This window comes from Heloderma suspectum, chromosome 1 (genome assembly GCF_057233095.1).
Source record: "Heloderma suspectum isolate Gila_16-S chromosome 1, 16-S_ref, whole genome shotgun sequence".
Taxonomy (NCBI): domain Eukaryota; kingdom Metazoa; phylum Chordata; class Lepidosauria; order Squamata; family Helodermatidae; genus Heloderma; species Heloderma suspectum.
Window position 1 is genome coordinate 326,826,135 of NC_139458.1, and position 26,699 is coordinate 326,852,833.

Below are 26,699 nucleotides of genomic sequence, written 5' to 3' on the forward strand. Positions count from 1 at the left end.
GCAGGCCGCGGAGCGCCGCGGCAGGGGTGCGCGCGCGCGCCTCCCCATTGGCCCCTCGGCTCCCCCGCCTCCGCCTGACGCCGAGCGTGCCGTTTAAATGCCTCCCGGCTGGCGCCCGCCGCGCCTGTTTGTCCGGAGCTCGTTTGCTGGAATTTGTGTGCTGGCAGGGGAGGCGACGGCGACGGCGCTGACGGCCAGCGGGGCCCGGCGGCCGCGCAGGAGGAGGGGAAGGAGAAGTTCAAGTCTCTCCAAAGTAGTTTCTGCCCCCTTCGTCGCTTCGCTGCTCCAGCGGCTCAAGCGCCCTGCCAGGGCAGGCCCATGAAGAAGCCGCCCCTTCTCTTGGCATAGCCAGAGCTGATGCGCCTCCACCACATGAGTCCCAGCTGCCTTTAGCCATGAGCTGTTTGGATGTTATGTACCAAGTCTATGGTCCTCCCCAGCCTTACTTTGCAGCAGCCTATAGCCCTTACCACCAGGTAGGTTGCGGGGCGGCGGGGGACGATGCTACCTTGAAGCAGCGGGGGGGGGGAGGGGGGAGGAGGCAGGGATGCAGCGTGCACGAGATGCCGAGTGGTGTCTTCTCAGTACCGGATTCCTCAAACCGGCGGGGCTGGGCATTGTCTTGCAAAAGCGTGTCACTGGCAAGCGCAGCGTCCCAAGCTTGGCACAAATATACGCTACTGATGACTAATTAACGCAGTCGGCGGGTTCTTTCCCTCCCTCCCCGTGGGATCGGGGAGATGGATGGTTGAACTAAACTTCTCGCATCACATTCCCCCGACCTTACCCTATCCTGAGACGGAAAGGACCCCACGGCAGAGTTAGGCTGAAATGCGAATGGATTGCAGAGCAAACTACCCAGCCCTTGCCTTCCAGGGGAGCGACTTAGCGAGAGATTCCGTTAACTAGGGTTGTGGATCTTCCTGATGGGAAATGGTTTGATTCGGAGTTGGGCTTCATTGATTTATTTATTTCTTCTCCTCCTCCTCTTTTTAATATGGAGCGACAAACATGTTGTTATGAAGGCCAAGCGCTATCTGAAAATTGCTATGGATGGGGAGGGAGGATTCATTGCCGGACTAATCCTGTGCACAAATTGTAGTTCAGTCCTAAACATGTCTACTTGGAAGCAAGTCCCACTAAATCCAGTGGAATATATCTCTCTAGTAAGGTTAGTTTTTTTTACGATTGCAGCCTTGGTCATTGAAAGCCCATTCACATCAGTGGAATTTAAGCAAGTGAATTCGTCTGTAGGATTACAGCCCTCCAAAATAATAAAGCTCTAATCGAATTGACTCGACCTTGGGGGAGCTGGAGGTGGCGACGGCCCCCTGACAGGAAGCTCTGGCGTGGGCTGGTCCATGAAGTCACGAATAGTCAGAAGCGACTGAACGAATAAACAACAACAATCGAATTGAAACAGTAGTTGTAACAATAGATCAACCATCAACTCAGTAGGTGACTTTAATTAAGCAACTATTCTCTCATCCTCAGCCTCCCATCACCCGTATGTAATAGCTCTGGTCTTCCTTACCAAGATGTTGTAAGGATTGCTGTAATAGTCGATTGAGCTCTTTGAACTTGAAATATGTTGAATAAATGCCACGTATGGTAACAATGATTTTTTAAAAACCTATCAAACGGTTCTCCAGAATTTCGTCCTCCCTTGGCTTTTGCGTTTCTTGCTGAGGTTTGTTCTTCTTTCTCGCTCTTAATTTCCAAGAGACTGGACAAAGCTCAGCAGACAACACAGATCCACAGCTTATCGCAGGAAAGCTCAAAACTCTTGACTTGAAATAGACAAAAATATTTCAGTCCTGACCTACCTGATGCCAGCGCCTACCCTGCATCTAGGTACATTCTTTCAAATAAGAAAACCAATCCATTTTCATTTCCAGAAAAGCCGATGCGATCTGAAGTGGATTGTGCACTGAACATGCCTCTTTAACGAACCTGGGTGTATTATTGTTTTCCTGGGAATAAATTGTTGCCCTTGAGGAGGCCAGATATTATTATGATAAATATTATGATTAATTATTATTGATCAAGTAGCAATTGACTAAAGCAAACAAAAAAATGTATACTCAAATGCAACACAAAATTGCACCACAATCCTACGCATGTCTACTCAGAAGTAAATTTTACTGAGTTCAGGAGGACTTGCTTCCAGGAACGCATGTAAAGGATTACATCTCCAGTTCCATATACAGCCCATCTTGTAAAGAGATTTCTAAACCTGGTTTATAAACTGTTTGTGTTGGAGAGAATAGGAATTCAGTTGAAAGGAAACTGCACCTGTTTACCAGCTTTTTCTGCATTAACAAAAAAAACCCTAGCAAATGAGGCTATTCTGGCCATCTCTATTTCTGTCTTCCATGGCTGTCTTAAATTCGAAGGGATTAGGCACCTGAAATTCATGGTGCTTACCTCTCAATAAAGATATCTAGGATGTGACATTAGGCTCTGCAAGACAGGGGTATAGGTAAATCCTATACCCACTTACCTGGGAGTAAGGTCTATTACTTATTTTTGAGTAGAGATGTAGAGAATTGCTCTGTAATCCATTTAGCGGAAAGTAAGAATTTTTTGTCGAAATCTTCAGAAGTGTCTTTCAAGTTGATCTAAGTTCCTCCATACAACGAAGTGTAAGATAGTGTGAGCTGCTTTCTTCCTTGTTCCTTCTTTCTGCAATAATGCCTTAAACGTAGTCTTAGTTATTCTTCCCTCTCCCCTGTAAGGAGGGAGCCATAATTTTAATTCCTAATTGTAACTTTCCTTCTTGGATCTTGCTACGAAGGTGGACGTATAATAGGTTCCTTACACTACAGTCCTCTGCATTTCTGCTCAGAAGTAAGTCATGTTAAGTTCAATGGGCCTTACTTTCAGGTAAGTATATATAGGATTGCAGCCACAATCAAGGACTCTACACCATGCAGACTCTGTGCTTGAATGGCACTTGGCATTTGAACTATCTTATTATTTATTAATTATTATGTCTTTGAAATCATGGTTGACCTAATTTTCCTTCCACTCATTTGCTGTTCAGCAGCTGTATTGAAACCTGACATTTCTGATGCAACATCCAGAGACTCTGACATAAGTCATAATTTTAGTAATTAAAAATAATATTAACAGTAATAATAATAATAATAATAATAACAATAGTAATAACAACCACCACCACCACAACAGATCCCTGCTCTGATGAATTCCACATTGCGGGTGGGGGGCACTAGGAGAGGCAAAGGAGTGAAGCAAAGGTTGGGGTTGCAGGGGAAGAATATGTGTTCTGTCCAGTTACTCAGTCTTTAGCTGCAATTTCAGTGGTGGGGTTTGTTTAGTCAGAATGGAGAGCTAGCTCAAGGCTTTCCATGGTGATAATTGACTGAATAGTTGACCATTTGCTGGCCTGTAATGGGACCCCCACCCCCAAATCTGCTGCCTGAAGTGGACAGCCCAGTGACAGGGCTGACCATGGGTCAGAATAGCTTCCCGACTTGCTGTTGTAAGAACATAAGAAGAGCTGGGCTGGATCAGACGAAAAACCTATTTTGTTCAGCATCCTGATTCCTACAGTGGCCAACCAGGTGTAGTAAGTGAATAGGGACATAAGTGTACCAGCAGCGCTCTCGTGCTCCTTCCCCACCCCAGCATACTGCCTCTGATCCTGGAGATACTAAACTGCCATGGTGATTAGCGGCCATCCTGCATGAATTTGTTTAATCCCCTTTTGAAGCCATCTAAGTTGCCATCTTGTTTTATTTTTGAGATGGCAACGTAGGAGAATATGATTTGCTTATTTATTTATTTATTTATTTACCCTGGCTTGTTGTTCGCCTTCTTTCTCTCGATGTGTCCAGGTCCCAGCTGACAGCAGCTTCCTGGTTCTCGCAGGATCTTAACGCTGGGTCCAAATCCAATTATTTGTTTCGCCCTTTGTGGCAGCCGCGGTAGCAGCTGCAAGACACGCTAACCACGGTAAAGCAAACACAGAAAACATTTAGCAGACTTTCGAGAGAGCTCTCCTTCTCTGTCTCTCTCTCTCTGTCTCAGAATCTAGGAAAGATAACCGGATCCTGTTGAAAATACCTCTCTCCCTGTGCTTGCCAAGGGAATGCTTTTCCTCCCAAAATGTTGGGAGCAGCTAGTTGTGTGTGTTTCTCTTCTCCAATCCACCGCCCCCCACTGCCACCTCTTCCCAACTATAATCAGAAAGCATTCTTTGGATTGAGCCAAATGTTGTAAACACACACTCTAGCAACTTCATCACGCCCACCTCATGGAACTTGAACGCAGAAGAAGTGGCAGCAGTGATGACCGCTCAGTTTCTCATGATCCCCAGTACTTAATTTAAAACAGAAAAAAAATTAGGCTGGAACCGCATGGACGCTTATTCAACAGCCGGTCCAGTCGTGTCAGCTGTAATCCTGCTCCCTTAAAAATAATGGGAGTTTTGCCATTCATTTCTGAATGGAATCAACACACCCAAATCTCTTATTTTCTTGATTTTGAGGACTGATTAGTGCATTTGGTCCAATGGGCCTCATAAAAACTGAGGATCCCCTGCCTTTTCACTTAGCCTTACATCAGTCTCTAAAGCAGGGGTGGGCAGAAGGTAGATCTGGATTTACCAGTAGATCTCAGGGTAATCTGTAGTAGATTAGCAAAGATTTCTGACTCTCAACCATTTAACAGTAGCAGCAACTGAATTCTGCTACTGAAATAAATCTTTGGGTAACTAGGATTTTGTGTTGAGAAAGGCTGTGAGTTCCATTCAGTTCTGGTACTCAAAAGAAATTCCTGGGCTCAGAATTAATGCTGAGTGTATGTCTTTTGCACAAGGCTCAGGCTGGAGGATCTCTGTGGAATCTAGTCAAACACGACAACACCCAGAGTAGATCCTGCAAGCCTAAGTCTGCCCAGCCCTGCTAACTCCAGTTATCTTTATTAATATTATTATTACTACTACTACTACTACTACTACTACTACTACAAATTCCTTTGCTTACTTTGGCTATCTTGAGTGTATATCACTGCTGTCTTGTGGGAAAGGGAGCGTAGCTTAGTGGTAGAGCACCTGCTTTGCATGCAGAAGGTTCAGATTCAATCCCTGGCATCTCCAAATACAGCTAGAAAAACTCATGCCTGAAACTCTGGAGAGCTGCTGCCAAGCAGTGTCAGCAATACTCGGCTAGATGGACCAATGGGCTGACTCTGAACTGGAAGGCAGCTTCCTATTCGCAATACGTGTGACAAAAATGCCTAGCCAGATGGTTGATCAGTTCCTACTCAGCTTCCCTCCCCCTCCCTTTGCAAAATATGGATTGGGGGGGGAGTGCTTCCCAAATACGAACACTTTTCTCTGTCCCACCCGGCTCCTTCCCAAGGCCCTATCAATGGCATTTCTGTCTTTCCAGTGCCACCATGATGTGTACAGGCCCCTTTGGCTCATCAGCCACAGCTCCAAACGTTTCTCAGAGCTCTAGATGCAGGGGGGAGGAGGGCGCAGCGGCAGCTAAAGAAACATGCTGGCTGAGTAGACTTCAGGAACCCAGAGCATGTTGCTTGCTCCCCACCAGCCTGTTCAATTCTCAGAGCCAGGTGGTGGAGGATCTGCCTGGAATTAAAGCTCACAGACAGTTTGATTAGGAAAAGAAAGCTCTCGCTCTGGTTCAGAGAAGCGGGGGTGGGGAGCTACCTGTGACCCGCAAGCCTCTTGTTAAGCTAGAACTCTGGGACTAAAGAAGCCCATTCAAGCTGAGCTTTCTGGTTTTAAAAGGTTGTGGATCATTAGATGGTAGATTCATATGACTGCTTCAACACAAAAACATACTACATCCAAAGGTTGCCCTTTGAACAGCAACGCTTGGGAGGTGTGGTGAGTCCATGTGTGCGTGTTGTGTTCACACGTGCCCCCTCCACCCGTCCACAACAACTTCATCAAGCCATGAACTCAGCGTGTGAAAGAGCCAGCATAGAGCAGGCACCTAGAGACAATCCCGAGCAGATGGATAGTGTGTTGGTCTGTTCAGTTATCCAAAGAGTCCAAATGCATCTTAAAGACTGACAAAGGATCTGTTTCCAGAGCAGCGTAGGCATGTTAGTCTATCGCGGAAGAACAGTTCAGGGTACGGACTGCAGAACAGCCTGCAAGAAAAAAAAAAGTCTGGTGGCACCTTAAAGACTAACAAAATTATTCTACCTCCCAGCCCCCACACCCCAAAACACCTCTAACTTAGAATAACAATAAGTTGTACTATGTTTATCAATCGTTGCTCAGGATTTCTTTAAACATTACAGTTTTTCACACACTCGCACACATGATATCCATGCTTTTCTAACCTAGAAATTACTTCCTCGGATGCAGAGAGTAGTCTCTAAACTGGTGGATTTATACAGAAAGGCGCATGAATTGTTGCTGTTCTTACTGCTACTACACAGCGAGGCTACAAAGCAGAACTTCAGTCATCTGCTCCCATTGCCTTGAGAAACACAGTGCTTTGCAAAGTCCATCATTCATGTGTTCACTGTCAGTACAAGAGGAGATGGCCGTGGTGTGTGATGTGTGAATTGGCCCTGAACGCCTTTTGCTGTCCTCCGCAGAAACTCGCCCTTTACTCGAAAATGCAGGAAGCGGCCGAGAGCGCCAGCAGTGCCAGTACAAGTGGTGGTGGTGGCGGCGGCGGCGCCAGCAGCTCTTTCTCCAGCCACACTGCCCCCACCAGCATCAAAGAAGAAGAGTGCAGCCCTGAGAAAGAGCGTCCCCCAGAGGCTGAATACATCAATTCCAGATGCGTCTTGTTTACCTACTTCCAGGGGGACATCAGCGCCGTGGTGGACGAGCACTTCAGCCGGGCCCTCAGCCAGCCTAGCAGCTACTCACCCAGCAGCGCCAGTGCCAAGACTGCCGCTAGGAGCACCGGCTCTTGGAGGGGTGAGCTGATATGCCTGCCTGCCTGCCTCTCTCTCTCTCTCTCTCTTGGAGGGGTGAGCTGATATGCCTGCCTCTCGCTCTCTCTCTCTCTCTCTCTCAACTGTGTCACATCCTTCAGATCATCTCTCCCTGGGCACTCTCTGAAAACCATTGGTTTTTGCCAGGCTTCCCCAACATGGTGCCCTCCGGGTCCGTTGGACTACAACTCCCAGGACCATGCTGGCTAGGGTATGATGGGGGATATGGTTCAACATCTGGAAGGCATCAAGTTGGGGAAGCCTGGTTTATGCCTCCCCCCAGCAACTTCTGTGGAGCAGTGCGGGGGGGTGGGGGGAGACAAAATTCCATTTTGATGCTGCCCCACTATTTGTGTCACTGGTGGATGACAGAGCTCAGAGAAGAGAAATTGGAAGTGCATCCTAGTGTACATGGGTTGCGTAACCCAGTTGAAGCCTTGCCAGTGAAAAAACAATGGAACAGCAAAGTCTGGGGATGTTTCCCGGTTCCATCTTTGACAGCCTTGCTCACCGTTTATGCATAGCTGCCAATTCCAGAGGTGTGGGGGGATCATGTTTCTTTGTTGCAACAAAACCAACGAAGAGTCTCCTGGAACCTCAAAGATGAACAAATGCCACAAGACTCGTTTCTCATTCTTGTATAGGGGGAGCTCGAATGCAGGATTTGAATGGGACTGAATGCTTTAAAAGAAGGGGGATTTGCTATAACTTGAATGTGCTGTTTGCTTGTGAATAGACAGGCTCTGCTTCAGGCACCTTATTCCCACAGAACTGACCTAGCCGGCTGGGGGAATGTAGAGTAACGGGGTAGACTCAGCCTTCCCTAACTTGGTATCTTCCAGATGTGTTGGACTGCAACTCCCATAATCGCCAGCTTACATGGCCGTGCTGTCTGAGAATTATTGGAGTTGCAGTTCACCACATCTGGAAGGCACCAGATTAGGGAAGTGTGCTCTGTATCATGGCAGGGCTGGGTGCGGGGAAGCATAATCAGTTAACATCAATTTCCTCAGTGTTAAAAGGGCTTTCAGAAGCACCGGTGAAAATTTTTCCCTCCCCAACTGGGGGCACGGGTGTGACAAATAAGACTATATTATGGATTTGCCTATAGATTCTGAGCTCTGGACTTAGTTTTGAGTTCCAGAACCAAACAGAGCTCACAGTCTTTCCACACAAAAACCCACTCCTGGTTACCCCACCCCAAGCTCTCTTCATTGCAGCAATACAAGGTAGGGCTTATTTTTTATTTATTACATTTCTGTACTGCCCCGTAGCCGAAGCTCTGTGGACGGTTTGCAAAGGCTAGTCACTTTTTGTTACTGCCGTTCTTAAATAACTGGGAGTCTGCCTACCCCGTGCTCTACTTTTAATTAATTGGGAGTCCAGTGGGGCCCTGTTTTGAATAAACACGATTAAGATTTGGGCTGTCAGGGAACTGCAGCAATCCATATATAAACATCAATTGGAAGGAGGCGAGATCTTCACATTTCCAGAGATGTGATATGACTTTACTCCAAAACAGTGGGGGAAGGAGGCATTGCGCCACAAAACCTTGCCAGTACCTAATTCCAAACATTGCACAGAGGTCTCCTTAATTGAAGTAATGGGCATGCGAGAGCGAAAATGAAACATTTCTTATGGAGGTATGCCGCTGGAAGCTGGTGGCAGAAGCGAGCCATCCATTGTGGTCAGCCACTGTCAGGAAGGAGGTTGCAGGAGTAAGATAAGTTCTCTGGTCTGATATGTAAGGGGTCTTACATATTTAAATCTCTCCCACTAATCTGTGGGAAGTAAACATTCTTTACGCTGGCTGGATTGTTTACAGCTGTGAACTTCCACATGTTTGTACAGAAGGAAAGTTCTGTTACGTAGACAATTGGGACTTTAAAGAAATATTGCCTGAGTATGGTGACACTTTTTATTCTTGCGGCTTCTGTTAAGTGGAGGTATATACTAGCTTTCTGGTCACGCAGCCCTTATATATTTTTTTAAGTAGGTGGGACAAAAGTAGCTCTGCTGGTTGTAAGAAAAAATCTAAAATCCATCTTAGTGTAAGACCTTTATTAGGCCAACTTAAATGTCACAAAAATGTGAACGCTTTTGAAATCTCCCACTCTCCACATCAGGCAAGGTGTTATAAAAAGCAAGTTGTAGTTTTGAAGTGGCATAAGCTCCAGTCCTACACCCTCTTAGCTGGGACTTAGTCCCACTGAACTCAGTGGGCCTTCTACTGAGTAGACATACATAGGATTGTGCTACTAATCTGGCAGAAGATCATCACCATGCTTGTTTGTACATCTCATTTGGTTTTTTAAAGAGTTGTTTACATAAATTATATTTTCTGTGATTAACAGGGGTATGAAGCAATCATAAATGGTTGCTGTTTAAGTTGTGTATCTCCTGCTAACGGGATCAACTCCAAAAATCTTCTATGAGAGGTTCCTTACTCCACTGTCCAGATACTTGAAAGACAAAACAAGCACCCCTACAGGGGTCCCTGTAGCAGTTGGCAGCAACATCGGGGCTCTCTGCTCTTTGGGCTGTTGGTTGCAGGAACATCTCGATGGCCAGTTTGGGAAAACACAACTGGGACAAGCTCGGTGAGCATGAGAGTATATTGGGGAGCGTGCCTGCTTAGTCCAGGCAGGGCTAAGAGCCCTTTAGCAGTGTTTTGATCTGCAGCAATTAGCAGGTGATTCAATTTATCTTCCTGTGGTGAAAAGCATCACCTGTTAATTCCAGCACATCAGGCAGCTGTTAAAGGCACAAGAGTGGAGGCTGAGCTGTAGGGTTTTGTTCTTAGTTGGCAACAGTAGCCTGAGACGTATTACATGAGATAACGCACCCTGTCATAATTTCCTTTGAAAAATTATGTTCAGACTATCAAGAGATGAGCAGTTGAGGTTACAGTCCTATATACACAAGAGGGGATATGAACATAGGAAGCTGCCTTGTAACGCCTCAGGCTAGTGCAGTATTGTCAACATTGACTGGCATCGGCTCTCCAGGGTTTCAAGCAGGAATTTTTCCATCCCTACCTGGTGATGCTGGGATGGGACCTGCTGTGCAAAGTAGGGGCTCTACCACAGAGCTACAGCCCCTTCCCTAATCCCTGAACTCAGTGGGTTGTATCCAGTATGTTAGTCTAACTTCATTTCAGTGTGTCCACTCCAAGTAACATTGGCTACAATCCAGTGAGGTTTACTTATGAGTAGACCTGTACAAGAGGATTGTATTGTGCTGTCAACCTTTCCTTGTTTTAAGAGGCTCCAGGCAGTTAATTGCAGGCTTAATGAAATGCACCTTAGCGGCCGTCTAGCTGTGAGACAGCCGCTTTTGCAAATAGATGCTCTCTCCCAAGTGCCCCCAAAATCAATGAGATGTAACCTCTCAAGGCAAACGGGTGTGGTGGTGTCTCTTCTTAACTGAATTTGGAAACTGATTGTACAACACAAAATGGTAGAGGGCAGTGATCACTGCAGTCTTCTAGGCACAAAGATCGAAATTTTATAATTGTGGCCGTTTAAAAAGCTTTTTAAAAAGCTAACCTGCTAGATGGGAGCGGGCGAGGAAGTTTGTGAAGTTCACCTCCATGGGCTGCTTCAAACTTAAATAGCCCGATCACCAAGCCCGGAGACCCGGAACACTTTCAGAATACCTTGTTAAAATGATCCCTCTCCCCAATACTTTTTCTCATAAAATTAAAGTTCAGCTATGTGTGAAGAAACACACATCTTTTTAAATAAGATGATTGTGAAGTAAATAAATATAAAGAAAACAAGTGAACGATTTTAAAACGCTCTAGGACTTGCTTCTGCAACAGAATCGGGATTTTCCACCTGGAAACAGCTGGAATTATGGCAGAGCAATCGAACTTCAACCAGTTAAACTGGCATCCTGTTTCGGTAGCACTAGCCTTGCGAACCTAAATATTTGTTTACCTGAGAGCAAATCCTATGGAATTTTAAATAAACTGTTTAGGACCGAATTGCCCAGCTAATTAGGCGTATATCACGTTTACTTCGAAGTAATTTCCACTGTCTTCAATAGAACATGCTCCTAGTTAGGACACTACCCTTAGATTCAACGAGTTGACAAACCAGAGCTAAAGATCGGACTTCACTAACATATTCTTTAAACAGAAGTTGCCTCTTCCCACACCCACTTTCAAGGAGTTTTATTTAAAAGGTGTGATAGTGCCTGGCCCTTCTACCATTGATGTTGACCACCAGACACTTTTAAAAAAATAGTAATCTGGATTTTCAGACACACTCACTCACTCACACTTCAGATATATGGCTCTTACTTGAAGATGTGGGTTTTTACTTTCAGGTGAACAACGTAATGAGGAATAATTTACATGTCCCCTTACCTGGGTGTTAGCTCCTTTGGACACAATGAGGCTTCCAAGTAAATATGTATCGGAATGTGTTGTTAATTGCTTTCTTAAACAAAAATCAACCAAGTATTTAAAATTAGCCTGCAAGAGTTCTCCCTCCTTTTATATTTTTTAAAAATTGTATCTGTATTCTGAAAGGAGGGAACTATATCACAATGTATGAAAATTCTATGTAGACCTATAAAAGACAGTCACAAAATTCAGGAAACAAACCAGTTAAGATGAGAAACTGAGACAGCAATCCTACACCCGCTTGCCTATGAGTAAATCCCATTGAACTCAGTGGGTCTTCTCAGTAAATATGCAAAGTTTTACTCAGTTACAATTCAAGCCACTCAAGTAAGACTACCAGAATGATCTTTGGTGAAACATAAACTGTACAATCATAAACATGTTTACTCAGAAGAAAGTCCCAGTTCACTAAATAGGATTTATTCCCACTGACTTTAGAGTTGCAGCCTATTTATGACTGATAAGACTGTGCTAAGGATCACTGAGTTCAGTCCAGACTTATTCATGCTTAGAGTAGACACACTGAAATAAATGAAACTTAAATTAGTCATGAGTAACTTAGGTCCTATAAATTTCATTGGATCTACTGTAAGCATGACTATGTCTGGATCCTACCCATTTTGTATAGGCATTACTCTCAAGTAAATGTGTTTCGATGAGGATCTGACTCCAAGCGGCTTTCCTGGCCGGGAGATACAGGCTGCGACAATTATGCGGTGTGGTTGCAGGGGTGTGCTCACCCCAACAGTGTTTCTGCAAAATGAACGAGTACAGTTTATATATTTACATTTCTCTCCCGTCCTGCAGCAGTGCTTTCAGGGGTGTGTGTGTGTGTGTGTGTGTGTGAAGCATGTTTATATACATACAATAGACATCCTATGCATGTCTACTCAGATGTAAATCCCATTGAGATAAATGGGCTTACTCCCAGGGATGTGGATACAGGATTGCAGCACTAGGGTTTGTCTCCAATGTGATGGGACCAAAGTCCCATTCATTTCAATGGGTCTACTCTAAGTAGGACTGATACTGGCTACAACCCATGTGTAAACCCGTTTAGAAAACCTGGACTAACTGGACATGTTCCACGCCTTGGTGTAAAGAACTTTCCACCTAGTTTTAATTTGAATAAAATGAAAAGCAGCTACAGAAGGCTGGGTGAGGGAATTGTTGATGCTGCTCAGTTGGCTCCCGCTTCCAGCTGCTGGGGGAGGGGGGACTTATGAGGACCCTGCAACCAGCCCACTTGCTCCAGAGCAGTTCTGGGGCAGACCCATTGACTCTTGAGATCCTTGGGGGGAGGGGCGGCAAAACTAGTGGGTTTCGGAGTGCACCTTGTCACTCCAGCCCCTAAACAGGAAACATGGACATCACATAATTTTGTTTGGAATCAGCTATATAATAAGAGCTGGGCCAGCCCTATCCTTAGGCAGAGTGAGGCAGCTGATTTGGAGCATCATGAAAGGGCAGCAAAAAGTGTTAGTTATTTAAGGCGCAATCCTTTACATGCTTAGACAGAAAAAGCCCTTCAGCTCCCAGCTTGGCTGGCTAGGGAATGCTGGGAGTTGCAGGACTTTTTTTCTGTCTAAACATGCATAGGACTGTGCCCTTAATGTTTTACTTTTATTTTTACTGCCAGGGAAAGAGAGAGATGCTGGTAACATTTTCTTGCTACTCTGTAACATTTACTAGCCTTGGGTGCTATGAACCTTGATTTTTGGAGGTGATGGGAGAAGAGTGGGTGCCATTTGCTACTCTTCCTTGGGCAGCAAAATGTCTGAGCCAGCCCTGACAGAATCAGAATGGGCTGTATGTAGCTAATGTTAGTTGTACTTAGAGTAGACCCATTGAAATGAATGGGACTTAGACTAACAATGGATACAACTCCGTGGCTAGAGGCAATGTGCAGGGCAGGATCATATTTGGATCCAGGTTTTAAGAAAAATCTCGCCTGATGGATCCAATGATCGTACATATACAGCTCATGCGAAAATCTACACAAAGAATCAGTCACTATCTCAGTGCCCAAGGAGTAACTGTGGGGATTTGACAACATCGTCAGTTATATAATCTGACCTTATCTGTGTTTACTCAGAAACAGATCTGGCCAGGACTTACTTATTCCCTTGCACAGGATAGGAGCCATACTCTGAACTTATCCACCTTACCTGACTTATCCCCACTTACCCAGGACTAAGCTTCATTGAACTTCTGAGTAGACACATGTATAGGACTGCACCGTGTGACTGACTTCTACCGAATGTTATTTCAGGAGGATTCCACCTAGGCTAAAGGGGCTACAAGCCTCCAAGGCTCTTGGCAAAGGATGGAGTCTACCAAACGCAGGAAAGGGTTGTCGAAAGACAGCTTGACTAAAGTTGTGGATCTGGAGCCGTGGAGGGGATTTCCTGGCAAGCACAGAGTGTTTACCCACTGTGGATGAACACTGGGGAAAGAATGGCCATGCTGTGGGGCATGTGAGATGTGCCTTTCCTTCATGAACAACAGGGTTCCAGCAAGGGGTGGGGGAGCTACCTGTCTGGTTTGAGAGCTATTTCCAGGCCCCTTTCTTTAGGTGTCACAGTTGCCTCATATAATGCTCTTTAATATTGCATTAGTTCACTACAAATAGATAGATACCTTCTTTGTTTCGTCTGGCAGGTATAATTCACACTTGCTTTTAAATCTCCCAGTTACCCCTGGGTAATCACACACAACAGTTACAGTGGGATCCTATACATGTCTTTTATTTATTGATTTCATTTCTATCCCACCCTTCCTCGCAAAGAGCCCAGGGCAACTAACAACCTATGTAAAACACAATACATCACATAGCATTAAAAAAAATTGTGTGTGCGCGCTAAAACCATAGAAGATACAATCAGCAGTAACGCAATCCGATTGAGTTCAGGGGGGCTTACTCCCTGGTGAGCGAGTATAAGATTGCAACCTCATTCCCTTTCTTATAGTAGCCCTAGAATGTAGTTCTGGGAGAGTAGATGGAGGAATCATTGAACAACAGCACCCATGATTGTTTGTGAGAGTCTCCATGACAGTTAAGGATGCAATCCTATGCATGTTTAGACAGCATACCTCAGAGAGCATGGCTGGCTGGGGGAAGATGGGAGTTGTAGGACTTTTTTCTGTCTAACCATACATAGGATTTTGTTTTAAATGGTTATATATATATATATAATAGCTATTTGTCATCCAAGGTACTGCCTTCTATCTAAAGCATTTTGACTGAAATCCTCCAAAAAGCTACAGTCCAAAAAGGCCTTGCTCACCAAGAAGTAGATGTAGTAGCATCTCTCCAGCTTTAATATGATCTTACAGAAAAGCAGCTAAGTTTTAGGGACTAAATTTTCAGCACCAAACAATTTTTATTTTCAGACCCAGGCTTTGAACTGTTAAACTGTTGATGATTTTATTGTCATATTTTTTTAATCTATTTTATCCTCTCTAATGTTGACACTTGTTTTATTTTTATTGTCTCAGCCATTCTGAGAATATTTCAGTTGAAGAATCACAGAAATGTTGACATAAATAATAAATCATGATGAAGATGCGGATGGCATTGATTTGATAGCGGATTGTTATTTGAGAGAAATCTGTGGCCATTGTCCAGGGTTTACCGTGTGTGCAGATCCTTATGGCTTGTGTGTTAAGGCTCGGACATAAAAAAAAAAAGCTAAATTCCCAGTCAGCTATGAAGCTCACTAGGTTGCCTTGGAGAAGGCTCTGTCTTTCAGCCTAACATTCCTGGTGGGATTCTTGTGAGGAATAAATGATACCCTCCCCCCACCCTCCCAATGTTATACTGAGTTCCCTGCAGAAAGGATGGATACAAGTATAGCACAAATAATCTGTGGGGACTACTCCTTGGATTTTATCTTGAAGGGATCTCCTTGAGAATCTCAGATTGGCTTTTGTGAGATTCTACAACAGGATGATCTCTTGGGATTGGGCATTTGATGTTTGTTTGTTTGTTTTGATAGGGTGTGTGATCTACCTCAAGAACCACTGGCTGCAGCTCAGATTTTCTGTTTGAGTCATAGTCACCTGCTCTGCAGCAAGCAAACCTACTAGTGATCTTGAGAAACGTGGGTTTCTCTCTATGTGAACCTGTGATAATTTCCTCATGAAGCAAGGCATTACTGTTAAATCCAAATGTTTAGGGGTTCTTTTAGTATACTACCTCTTGAAGAAGATTGGAGCTGAATTAGGGGTTGTTTTAGAGTTTGAATGAGGTTTCTTGAGGAGTAGAGGATCTGGGGGGGGTTTCCCCGAAAGATGCAAATAATGCTTTTTAGCTAGTTAAGTGCCAGGGCATTTTCACACATGACACTAAAAAAGCTCATTCAGGCCCATCTCATGTTTTTTGTGCTAATCTTATCAATGTGGGATAGAATACAAAAGTGAAATCAAATTACATTGTAGTCACTGTAGACATTTGGGTTATATTTTGATTTAGACCCTCACATTGTAAAGGTGAAAACAGACTCTGTAATTTAAGAGTAGAGATTACCTGGAAGTTCCATCATTTCATGGTACTCTAAAACAAAGGCATGTGTTTCTGTCTCCAGTGCAAGCTCTGAAAATCACCATTCAGCAGGTTTTCAGCATGATGCAGTCTGAATGGAGAAAACTCGGCTTTGGGGTTACTAAAAAAACCAAATTTAATGATTTTAGAACAGAATACACATTCTAGGGGCATCTCTACACCAGCATAAAATCCTGCATTTAAAACGGGGCTTTCTGCTTCTGTTTTAAATGCAGGATCACAACGAGGGGCTTTCTGCTTCTGTTTTAAATGCAGGATCACAACGACTCACTTTTTCACCTGCTTCCTTTCCTCCCTCCCCTTTCCCCCTCCTTCTCCCCTGTATCTGAGTCATTCATTATCTTTCATTGATCTTGCTCCTCTTCTTGCCCCTTTTCCTCTTTTCAGGAGGGAACTCCAGTAGAATACGACAGGATAATTTGATAGCTCAAATTAGATTTATTTAAAAATGGAACAAAGGGTATTTAGTGCAGGAGATGCCCTGGAGGGATGCTGTGTGATGTAAAGAGCAAGCCCATAAGCTTCTGTGAAGGAGCCATCTCAATAGCAGGATAAAAGCTCCATGTGAAGAAAGCCTAGGGGTGTTTCTACATTAAGCAAAACACCCACAAAAACCCACATCCTTTCCAGAGCTTTCTGCTTTTGCTTTCTTTGCTGGATTAGGAAGGGCTTCTTTATATGGCAGCTACCTGGTTTGAACTGAGGGAGTGCCATCCTCCCTCCCTGGCATGTGTGCAAAGGGGGGGGGGGAGTCTTGTTTTCGTAGCTTAACTTCTGCTGAACTGTTTTGTGGCAGCCCCCAGGAAACCTCTGATTTACTTCTGAGTAGACATAAAATGTAAGATTGTGCTGTAAGTCTGCAACCCTTGGCACACTTATGTGGGAGTAAGCCGCATTGAACTCAGTGGGTCTTACTTCTGAGTAGACATAAGATCACCATGTAAGTCTGCAACCCTCGGCACACTTACTTGAGAGTAAGCCCCACTGAACGTGCTCTGAATCAACAGAGGACGTCGGTTCTGAGCTTGGTGGGGTGGGGGATCAGATGTGTCTCCCTTTATTGCAGGGAGGCATTTTACCCTCTTATCGCTCCAGTTGAGAAATGCAGAGGCAGAGGATGCAATTGGCCGGTGATTCTTGCCCTCACTCCTGTCAAATCTCATCCTGACAGTACCCCCAACAACTGAAAACAAACCCCCACAGCAGGCAGTTTCTTCCACTATTGGAGAATTTCACGTGGAGATCATGGCACTCCTGTTCCGTGGGCTGGAAAAAATGCCATTTTTTTTGCGTTTGGGGACAACACGAGATAGGCTGGAGGAAATGGCAGGAGACACCCTGGAGGGTAACAGTATCATCTAAAGAGCCCGCAAACTTCCGCAAGAGAGCCATCTCAATAGCAGGATAAAAGCTCTGTGTGATGAATCCCTAGGACATGCTACTAAAAGCAACTTCGAGCCTCTCTGTCTCAATTTTGTGTGCATTTTTTACAGTTCTTAACATGGGAAAGAAAGCAGGAGACCCTGGCTGGGTTCAGATGATCTCTCCCCGCCCCAGGGACATTCAGTAGGGGTTGTGGGGTGGGTACAAAGCCGCCATGCCGTGTGCCGGGTTCAGGCGACATGGCAACCCCTGCTGCATCACAGGTAATTATGCAAATCGTGGTCACATGAAGAGCACATGTGGGGATGGGGGGAAACAATGATGGCTTCTTTTACCCCCATGATCTTCCAAACCCAGCCCCTGTAAAATTCACTTTAGAGGTGCTGAAAATGCAAACACACACACACACACACACACAGGCATCACCTGTAAAAAAAAAAATGGCATGGGTCTTTATAATTTAAGGAATACTCTCTGGGGAGCATGTTTCTATTCTGAATGTGAATCAATAATGAGGAGACCATGTGTTCAAGGACTGTTGCGACGGAAGACAGTATTGGAAACAGAGTAGTAGAAGAAGGATATTACCTCAAAAGTACATGGTTGGGGTCATATAAATCGGGGTGGACAGAAGGTAGATCTCCAGATGTTTGGGGCTTCAACTCCCAGAAGCCCTGCCAGCATGGCCAGTGGTCAGGAATGGTGGGAGTTGAAGCCCAAAACATCTGGATATCTTCTTTCTGCTCACTTCTGATATAAATGACTATGAGTAGTGATGTGAATTAATTGGCATCCTTCTGATGCTGCTCTGATGGTTTCTTCTCCACCCCCTTTGTTCAGACGGATCATTCCCCATGAGCCAGCGGAGCTTCCCACCCTCCTTCTGGAACAGCACGTACCAGCCCTCTTCTGTGCCTGCCTCCCTGGGCAGCCCACTGGCAGCTGCCACCCACAGTGAACTGCCCTTTGCCACAGCGGACCCTTATTCTCCAGGCTCGCTGCACAGCCACCTCCACCAGGGTGGCCCAGAGCCCTGGCACCCCGGCCACCACCACCACCACCATCACCACCACCACCCATACATTGGCACGCAGAGTTCAGCCTATCCCCGGCCCACCACGGTGCACGAGGTCTATGGCCCGCATTTTGACCCCCGCTACAGCTCGCTGCTGGTGCCTGCTGCTTCTGTGCGCCCCCACCGCCTCACGCCTGCCTCCGTGCCCACGCCTGTCAGCCCTCCATGTGAGCTGGGCAAGAGTGAACCTGCCACTTCGGCATGGACAACACCAGCACCTTTCGTCAGCTCAGCAGGAGAGATGGCACAGAGCTTAGGCCTCAATGTGGACACAGGTAAGGCCTGGCAGACGTATCTTTCTCTTTCTATCTGTCCCTTCCTTCACATCCTGAACAACCAGTGGTGTAGTGGTAAATTTGAAGTGCGGGTGCTCATCACGACAGAGCCATACCCCCAAGGAGAACCCCAAATTGCAGGTAGCTGGGTTGATCCATAGCAACAAACCATTTCTAGGAGTTTTCATCTGCTAGGAATAGGTCTCTTGTAAAGCTAATGGGTCTTAAATGCTAATTTGAGACCAAGCCACTCCAAAATACTTCACATTGCAACAGAGAACAATATATTGTCGCTGGGAAATTCATTTGCCACCCAGCTACTGTGAGGATAGTAGCTGAGCTCAGAGGGAACATGGGATTCTGAGGGGGGTAGCAGATGACATCAGCATCTCTGCTAATAAAAAAGTGCAGGCACTGCACCCATGAGTTTTGCTCCACTACACCACTGTGAACAAACCGTGTTGTTGTTGTTTTAAATTAGGATAGATAAGTAGAAAGGGATCATCTGCAGTAAGGTCTTTCCATGGAAATAATATTATATGCTGAACTCATTTCCTGCCCCACCGAAGGCTAAACGTTACCACAGGAGATGACAGCACTCCAGGTTTCTTTCTCTCTCCTTCCCGGTAACATGTGATGTCACACTTTTTTGTTATATTAGGTCATGACATTGTCCGTTTTCTCGCCCTGGCCCCACGGAATTGGCTGCTTGTAATGGGGCCAGGGAAGTGCACAGCATGATGGTGTCATGTTAGGCATTGTATCATACATGTTACTAGGAAGAGAGAAGAAACAGACATGGAGCAGCAGCCGTGGTTCAGGGAGGAGTTCGCAATTTTTCATTCCACCCTCAGTAACCGAAGACCATCCATGCACATTTGAGGGAGGTTCGTTTTCAAAAAATGAAGATCCATATTGCAGTAATACCTTCATTAGGCCAAGTCAGCGGTGCATCACAAAAAATGTGCAAGCCTCCAGATCTCTTCATCAGGCAAGATGCTATATAAAGCAGGCTGGAGGAGAATAGGAGCGGGTGGGCAAGGCTGAATAATGTTGAGGTCATGAAGTCTGCATGGTCAGAGCCTTAAGATGAAATGGGGTGTGGGGGAGTTTGCAGATATTCAGATCTAGCTCTACCAGGTGAAGTGATGCTTTCAGGTTGCATCTAGGACTTCCCTTAGGACTGGGAACAAGAAACAAACCAACAATGTTGATCCGCCCTTTAGGTGAAACACACAGGTTCCTTGGTACATGAAAAACAGAAGGAGAGAGAAACTAAACAGTTTTTATATTAACAGAGCTGGAGATAAAGGGAAGGATCTGATGGTGCTATTGGCGTTGTGCTAGTGGGAACCAACACTTGCTCAACATCAGTGGCACTTGCTAGTCACGCTAGTGTTGTGCTAGCAAGTTGTACTGATACCAGCATAGGTTTCCACTAGCACAATGTCAGTAGTGCTAGTGATAGTGCACCGGTGGATCCTTCCCAATTTAACTTTTTCCCAGGCAACTTTTATGCTTCATCAAATTCTTAATAGCAGACTGTTTTTCCTCATTAGAACGGTGCCACATATATTATTATCCTCATTTCTATTCTAGTATAAATGCAAACGTAGGCAACTCCCGCTCCCCGCCCCTCCGTCTCTGAGTAAAGAATGGTGGATCCCACTGTCCCAGATATTAAGGCTGAAACCAATTGTTTCTCTAAGGGCCTGGTTTTGAATAAAACTCGACACATCTCTTGTGACTTTATTGCATTTATTCCCCAAGCAGGGATGACTCCAAGGGGGAGCAATGGGAAGTTTTGAATCCTACTTACCCATTCTAAGGTCCTGCATAGCATGTAGGACCTACATACTCACCCTCTTTGTTCTCCCAGACTAGGTTTTCTGGAATCACCCCTATACTCAAGCTCTGCTCAATAATATTGTAAATTATCTTCATCCTCACAATAAACTTGTGAGATAGGGTGAGCTTTTTCTTTTGTCAGGGCTCACCATGGCAACCTATTTCTTAGTGCCAGGCTGACATGCAAGTCTGAGCCCTGGCACCTGTCCTTTTTTAAAGAAATTTGGGACTGAATTGTAAGAGCCTGTTCAAACAGATGAGGCACTAAAGGTGAGGGACTTACTCAATGGCTGAGCTGGATTTCAGTCTTTCTCATGTGATGTTATTGGTTTGGATTTGGGTGTTGTCTTCATTTATCCTTCTTTTCAAGAACACTTCTTATGCTTTATCTAGGTGACTTACTGTAGCAAGAAATGGTGGTTTTACCTTTTTCTTTTCTTTCTTGATCTTATTTTTTCATTCTTCTCCTCTTCCTCCTTTTCTATTTTGTTTTATTTCCATTTCTCTCTCTCTCTGTTCTCAGGTTTGCAGCCTCAGGATAAAAGCAAGGATCTCTATTGGTTTTAGACCTGCCCTTCTCTTCCCCCTCCTCTAGTCAGATCTCTGCCTAAAGTAGGACTGGTGGTGACAGAGCTGAAATCGAGTCGATTTGTAACAGCTTCTGATCTTGGTTTACAGCTCGCCGTTATTCCTTCTGTGGTGGATCCCTCCTGAGCTGAGCTGCTGATTCTAAAGCTCCCCCTCCCACACACAAATGCCATCTCCTCCCCCCACCCCCCACCTACGTCGTCGTTCAGCATCTCATGTCATATTTCAAGGACAAGGGCATGAACGTGGGAAAGGCCATGATGGGGACTAAAAGCTGCTTTGACTTGGCATGTCAACCAAGAGAACAATAATCCATTGGGGGATGAAGAGAGAGCATTTCTCTCCCCTTGAAGTTGTGAAGCCAAATGCAGTGGCTCCATGTACAGAGACCTGTGGCCAGGCCCTTCCAAAGCATCGCTGACTTTAGGAAGCAAAAGTATTTTTTACAGGTGATGATGCCATAAACCTTTTTGTTGATTGGCATTTAAAAAAAACATGCAACTGTTTGAAAGCGGCAGGGAAAGATATTTGGACCTTGTGAATGGGATTTTTGTCCCTTATGCCGTAGAAACAGAGAGAGGAATTCTAAACTCCTAAGCACGTTTGGGACTTTAAAAAAAATGGACAGATCTTTCAGACTTCAGTGTGGTGATGAGTGGCAAGTGACTCGTGCGGGCCACCTGCCTCCAGGCTTACACAAATGCAGCTGTTCGAGAGACAACTGTTTCAACCCCCGAAACTTGACAACCAAGGTGGCACTTCTCCGAGTTTGGCACAACAATTGCATTGGATAATACATACATACATACATATGTGTATATATAAGGTTTTTATACAAGGAACGTTTTATGATGAAAGCAGAGACCCTTCCAAAAAAGAAAAGAAAACTCTTGACAGCCTTCAGGAGGAACAACTGGAGAAAGCGGGGGTGGGGGTGGGGAGTAACTGGGTAGACAAAGGACCTCATTTAATCCAAACACTGTGTCTTTCTAGCAGTCCATCTTTTCGTTTCTTTTTGGAAGGGATATATAAGAGGTGTTTATTTGTAGGAAAGTTGCATTAAAGATGTCTCCTTTCACCCTCTGATTGTTTTGTGAAGAGATTGACCAAGACAAGCTGGAGATTTTTTATGCACAGTAACAATCGCAACCATATTTTTTAAACAAAATGGTGAAAGCTGTATGTGAACTTTCCTAATTTTTAATTGAAAATTCTCCATAGGCTTTGCTGATGCGCTTAACATTAAGCCTAGCCCTGCTGGGTCAAACCAAGACCCCTCTAGTCCAGCATTCTCTTCCCACAGTGGCCAGCCAGATGCCTATGGGAAGCCCGCAAGCAGGACATGAGTGCAATAATGCTGGGGACCCTCCCACTCATGTTCCCCAGCAATTCATACTGAGAGACATACTGCCTCTGATGCCAGAGATAATATATAGCCACCATGACTACTAGCCACTGAGGCATTATCCTCTATGGATGTGTTCCATTCCGTTTTAAAGCCATCTACATTGGTGTCTGTTACCACACCTTACATAGCAACAGCAGCTTCCATAGTTTAACTGTGCACTGTGTGAAGAAGTGCTTCCTTTTGTCTGTCCTAAATCTCTCACTGTGTAGCTTCATTGGATGCCAAGTCCAGTATTATGAGAGAGGGAGAAAAACCTTTCTGTCCACTTCCATACCATTCATATTTTTTTGTATAAACCTCTATAATTTCCCGTTACTTGCCTCTTTTTTTCTCAACTAACCCCCCCCCCCATACAAACATTGTAACCTTTCCTCAGAAAGAAGTTGCTCCAGCCCCCTGATTATGACGATTTTCTGCACCTTCTCCAACTCTACATCTTTTTCAAGATGTGGTGACCGGAATAGTGCACAGAATTCAAAGTGTAGTCGCACCATAATTTGTTATAATGTCATGACAATATCTGAAGTTTTTATTTTTGATCCCTAACATGGAATTTGCCCCCTTTTTCATGGCTGCTGCACGCTGAGTATATCTCCCACAACTACAAGACCTATTTTTTAGTCAGTCACCACCAGCTAAGTTTCTATTAGCATATATGTGAAGTTAGGGGGGGAAATTGCATCACTTAGACTGCAATGCTGTACATGCTTACCTTGGAGTAAGCCCCACTGAACACTGTAGGATTTACTTCTGAGTAAGCATGCATAAGATGGCATGGTAAAAATGTGTTTTGTTGGAGTGGTTCAGAATATTCAGCCTCAAATGAGGATGATCTTAAGCTTAAATTCTGGGGCAGTTCAGGCTGGAATTTGAACAAGAGAGGTCCTGTGGTAGATTACATTAACAAGGTATGATCCCTGCAGTGGCCTCCACCTACGTTTCCACCTTGCCTGTGCTCGCCAATCCTTGCCCACAGTTAGAATGAAGGGAGATCGAGGTTGCAGTCCTAAACACACTTGCCAGGAAGTAAGCCTATCTGAACACAGTTGGACTTCAGAGGAAACATGCACTGGGGCTGTAGCTCAGTGGTAGAATAAATGCTTTCCATGCAGAAGGTCCCGGGTTCAATCCCCGGCATCTCCAGGTAGGGATGGAAAATCTCCTGTCTGAAACCCTGGGCAGCTACCGCCAGTCACTGTTGCTTCCCCTCTGCCCATTAGGATAGCCAGATGCCAAAGAAGACAGGGGTCCTGCAGCTTTATTATTGTTTAGAAGAGAGAATTCAGCAGGTGTCACTTGCACAGCAATACCTGCTGAAATTCCCTTTTCCACACACTTTCCTCTTTCGCCCCTGGCCACCCTAGTGCCCATCCCGTCTTCTCATGTGTGGCTGTACTGGAGAGGCAGAGAAGCTGAGCTCTTTATCTGCTGGCTTCTTTTCTTCATGCCTGATGTTCCTCTTGGGCAGACGTGGGAAACAGTGGTCCTCCAGCTGTCATTAGACTGCAGCTTCCATCAGGCCTCGCCAACATAGCCAATGGTGAGAGATGATGGGAGATGCAGTTGAACATCTGGAGGGCCGACACATTCCCCATCCCTGCTCTAGGGAGAAAAGAAAGCAGGAAAGGACATGGACCCAACAGGATGTGGGGCGTCTGTATTCTCTTGTGAACTTGGCAAGATGGGTCTTTCTCCTCTCCCAACATTTGCATTCTCTTGCAAGGAAGGATGGGAGGAAGGGGCTGACCTCTCAGCCTACAAGACACCTCAGTGAAGAAGCATCTCCGCTGGTCCCTTTATTTCCACCTCCTTTCTTCTCTGGCAAGGGGAGACAGCTGCGGGGGGGGGGGGTCGTGCTCCCAGTTTGTTTCAGATCTTTCTGCATCTAGTTGTAAATGCTGCAGCTGTTCAAGGGTCAGTGTTTATAGTGGCAAATCACCACCCTAGACTGCAGCACAGTTTCTCATTAGGACAAGGGCACTGCCAGCAAGCCAGGAGTTGCTGCAGAAGAGTCGGCAAAAGTTCCCCCCCTCACTGCCTGAGGCGACTGAAGTTTGGTTCTTATCTCTGGCTTTCCCTCTGGCTATAATTCAACTAGATTTATGGGCCACGGAACAGGGCCTATTGGAACCAAAGGCATCCCTGGTTGCTAATGTTTCAAGCAGCTAGAGAAGATTTGCCAGGGGATTCCGCTTATCAAGGGAAAATGGTCATTTAAAACTTTGCAAGTGTAGGATGTGAGATACAGCATAATTATTTTAACTAGATAAGTGCCTGGGGGATCTCCTTAGCAAGTATCAGTTAAGAGCTACTTTAAATGGTACAAAATTTCCCATAGCTCACATTTGGCTTTATGAAAATGTGTGCAAACTTAGTGTAGTTAACCATATGTGTCAACTGCGCATTCAGCTTTTGCTACATGCTCATGTTGTCAAGTGCATTTATTCCACATGGCCATCTACATCAGGGGTGGGGCAGAAGAGAGATCAGGATCTACTGACAGATCTCTGGGTGATTTCCAGTGGATCGGGAAGGGTTCCAGACTCACCAACTGGCTAACAATAGCAATAGTTTTAAAGATTTTCCCCTCTAGGGGTGCAATGCTATGCATGTCTAGGCAGAAAATGGTGCTACAACTCCCAGCATGCCCCAGCCAGCTATGCTGAAAATTGTGTTGCTGAAAAAAAGCGGGGGGGGGGGGACGACAACGACGACGACAGGAATGGATTTTTGTGTGAAAGAACTGCTGAGCTTGGTTCTAGTATTCATCACAAATTCCTAGGCTGAGCATGTACCCAGAGGCATTCTGTTTAATTCTTAGCTTATGTCCACTCACCTGACCCAGTATTTTACACCTGGCTCCGGTTGGTGGATCTCAGGGTTTCTAGTAAAACGCAATGGAGTTCCTGTAAGCCTGAAGTTTGCCCACCCCTAATCTACATAGTTTGCTTGCTTTTTTCTATCATTCGTAAGAAGTATACATAACATCTGAAGTGTCATCAAGTTCAAAATGAATTGCAAGAAGGCAATGGAAAGGCTGGTGAATTCCTTATATATCTTATCTTTTAAACCTAAACATATGCATTCAACAATATAGCTGGAAAAGAACATAGCAGCTCTTGACATTAGGAGAGATGGTAAAAAAGAAAAAGCCAACCTGTCACAAAATGTTCTGGATTTGTTCTTAATATTTCTAAAGATTTCCTTGAGGAAAATGTTTCCTTAAGCAATGTCTCCCTTAAACACTGTATTCAAAAGAAAGAATGATAGTAGTATTTATATACTGCATTTCAAGTGTTCACATACTTTATCTCAGTAATACAACATGCTGCAAAGGAAGCCAGCATTATTCCCATATCGCAGAAGGGAGGACTGAGGCTGAGAGAAAAATGGCCTTCTTAAAACCATGTGATGTCATAGCTAAACTGAGATTTGTACCAGAGACTTCCTAGCTCACAGCCACAGCTACACATCAATACATTTTGTAAAAATGCATACAGCCCACCAACTTTTGAGTTCAGTACATTGTACTATACGATCCAGGATTAATAATTCCTATCTGATGGAACAGCTCATAGACAGGAAGAAATCTCCATTTGAACCAGAGAAGCAGCTCCCAGAGACTGTGCTTTATTTTTTGAGGTGGAATTTTAACAAGAGGCTGCTTCCCAACAAATCCTCCTAAGCACATATACAGCTGGAAGAAATGTAGATGGCAACTTCAGAGTTTGTACAGGGGTCCCCCTGCTGTTGGTGTAGAAAACAGTTATTTTAGCATCAGCATGGATGTACAGATTCTCACTTTGTTTCTCCATAGGCTTGTTCATGTGAGCCTTGGCAGCGGGGTGAAGCTGTTTTGCCCTAGAACCCCTTGTCATCTTGCTTCAAGGAGAAGCTGCCTTCCCCTCTTGCTTTCCCTTTGAAGTTCTATTTGGACCTATGCTATGTTCTAGCAAGGGTTTAAAGGCATGCACACAACTTGGGACCCATTAATGTATGAATGTAGCCCACCAACCAGTGGCCTACATGCTGATAACCTCCTTGTTTTTGTAGACCCATGCAGGAAGCTTATTATTATTGATACAGAGGTTTCAAAAATTCAGACTATATTTGTTTTGTAATTCTTACAACAACCATGCAAGGTAGGTCATTATTAATATCTCCATATCGCAAAAGGGAGTGGGGGGCTTAAACTG

The 26,699-nt window shown here is 44.9% G+C and overlaps 1 protein-coding gene across 2 annotated transcripts; it reads left to right on the top strand.

The window, feature by feature from the left end:
* The first annotated feature begins 395 nt into the window (after positions 1 to 395).
* On the top strand, positions 396 to 22,172 carry VGLL2 (vestigial like family member 2). 2 transcript variants are annotated; one of them, XM_084831435.1, is made up of 4 exons: positions 396 to 476; positions 6,604 to 6,934; positions 18,150 to 18,659; positions 21,186 to 22,172. In XM_084831435.1, exons 1-4 carry the CDS (start codon positions 396 to 398, stop codon positions 21,224 to 21,226), a joined length of 963 nt encoding a protein of 320 aa, XP_084687561.1. In that variant the 3' UTR covers positions 21,227 to 22,172. The 2 variants fall into 2 exon arrangements, with proteins under 2 accessions (XP_084687561.1, XP_084687552.1); XM_084831426.1 differs by lacking the exon at positions 21,186 to 22,172 and adding an exon at positions 21,031 to 21,074.
* The last annotated feature ends 4,527 nt before the right edge of the window (positions 22,173 to 26,699 follow it).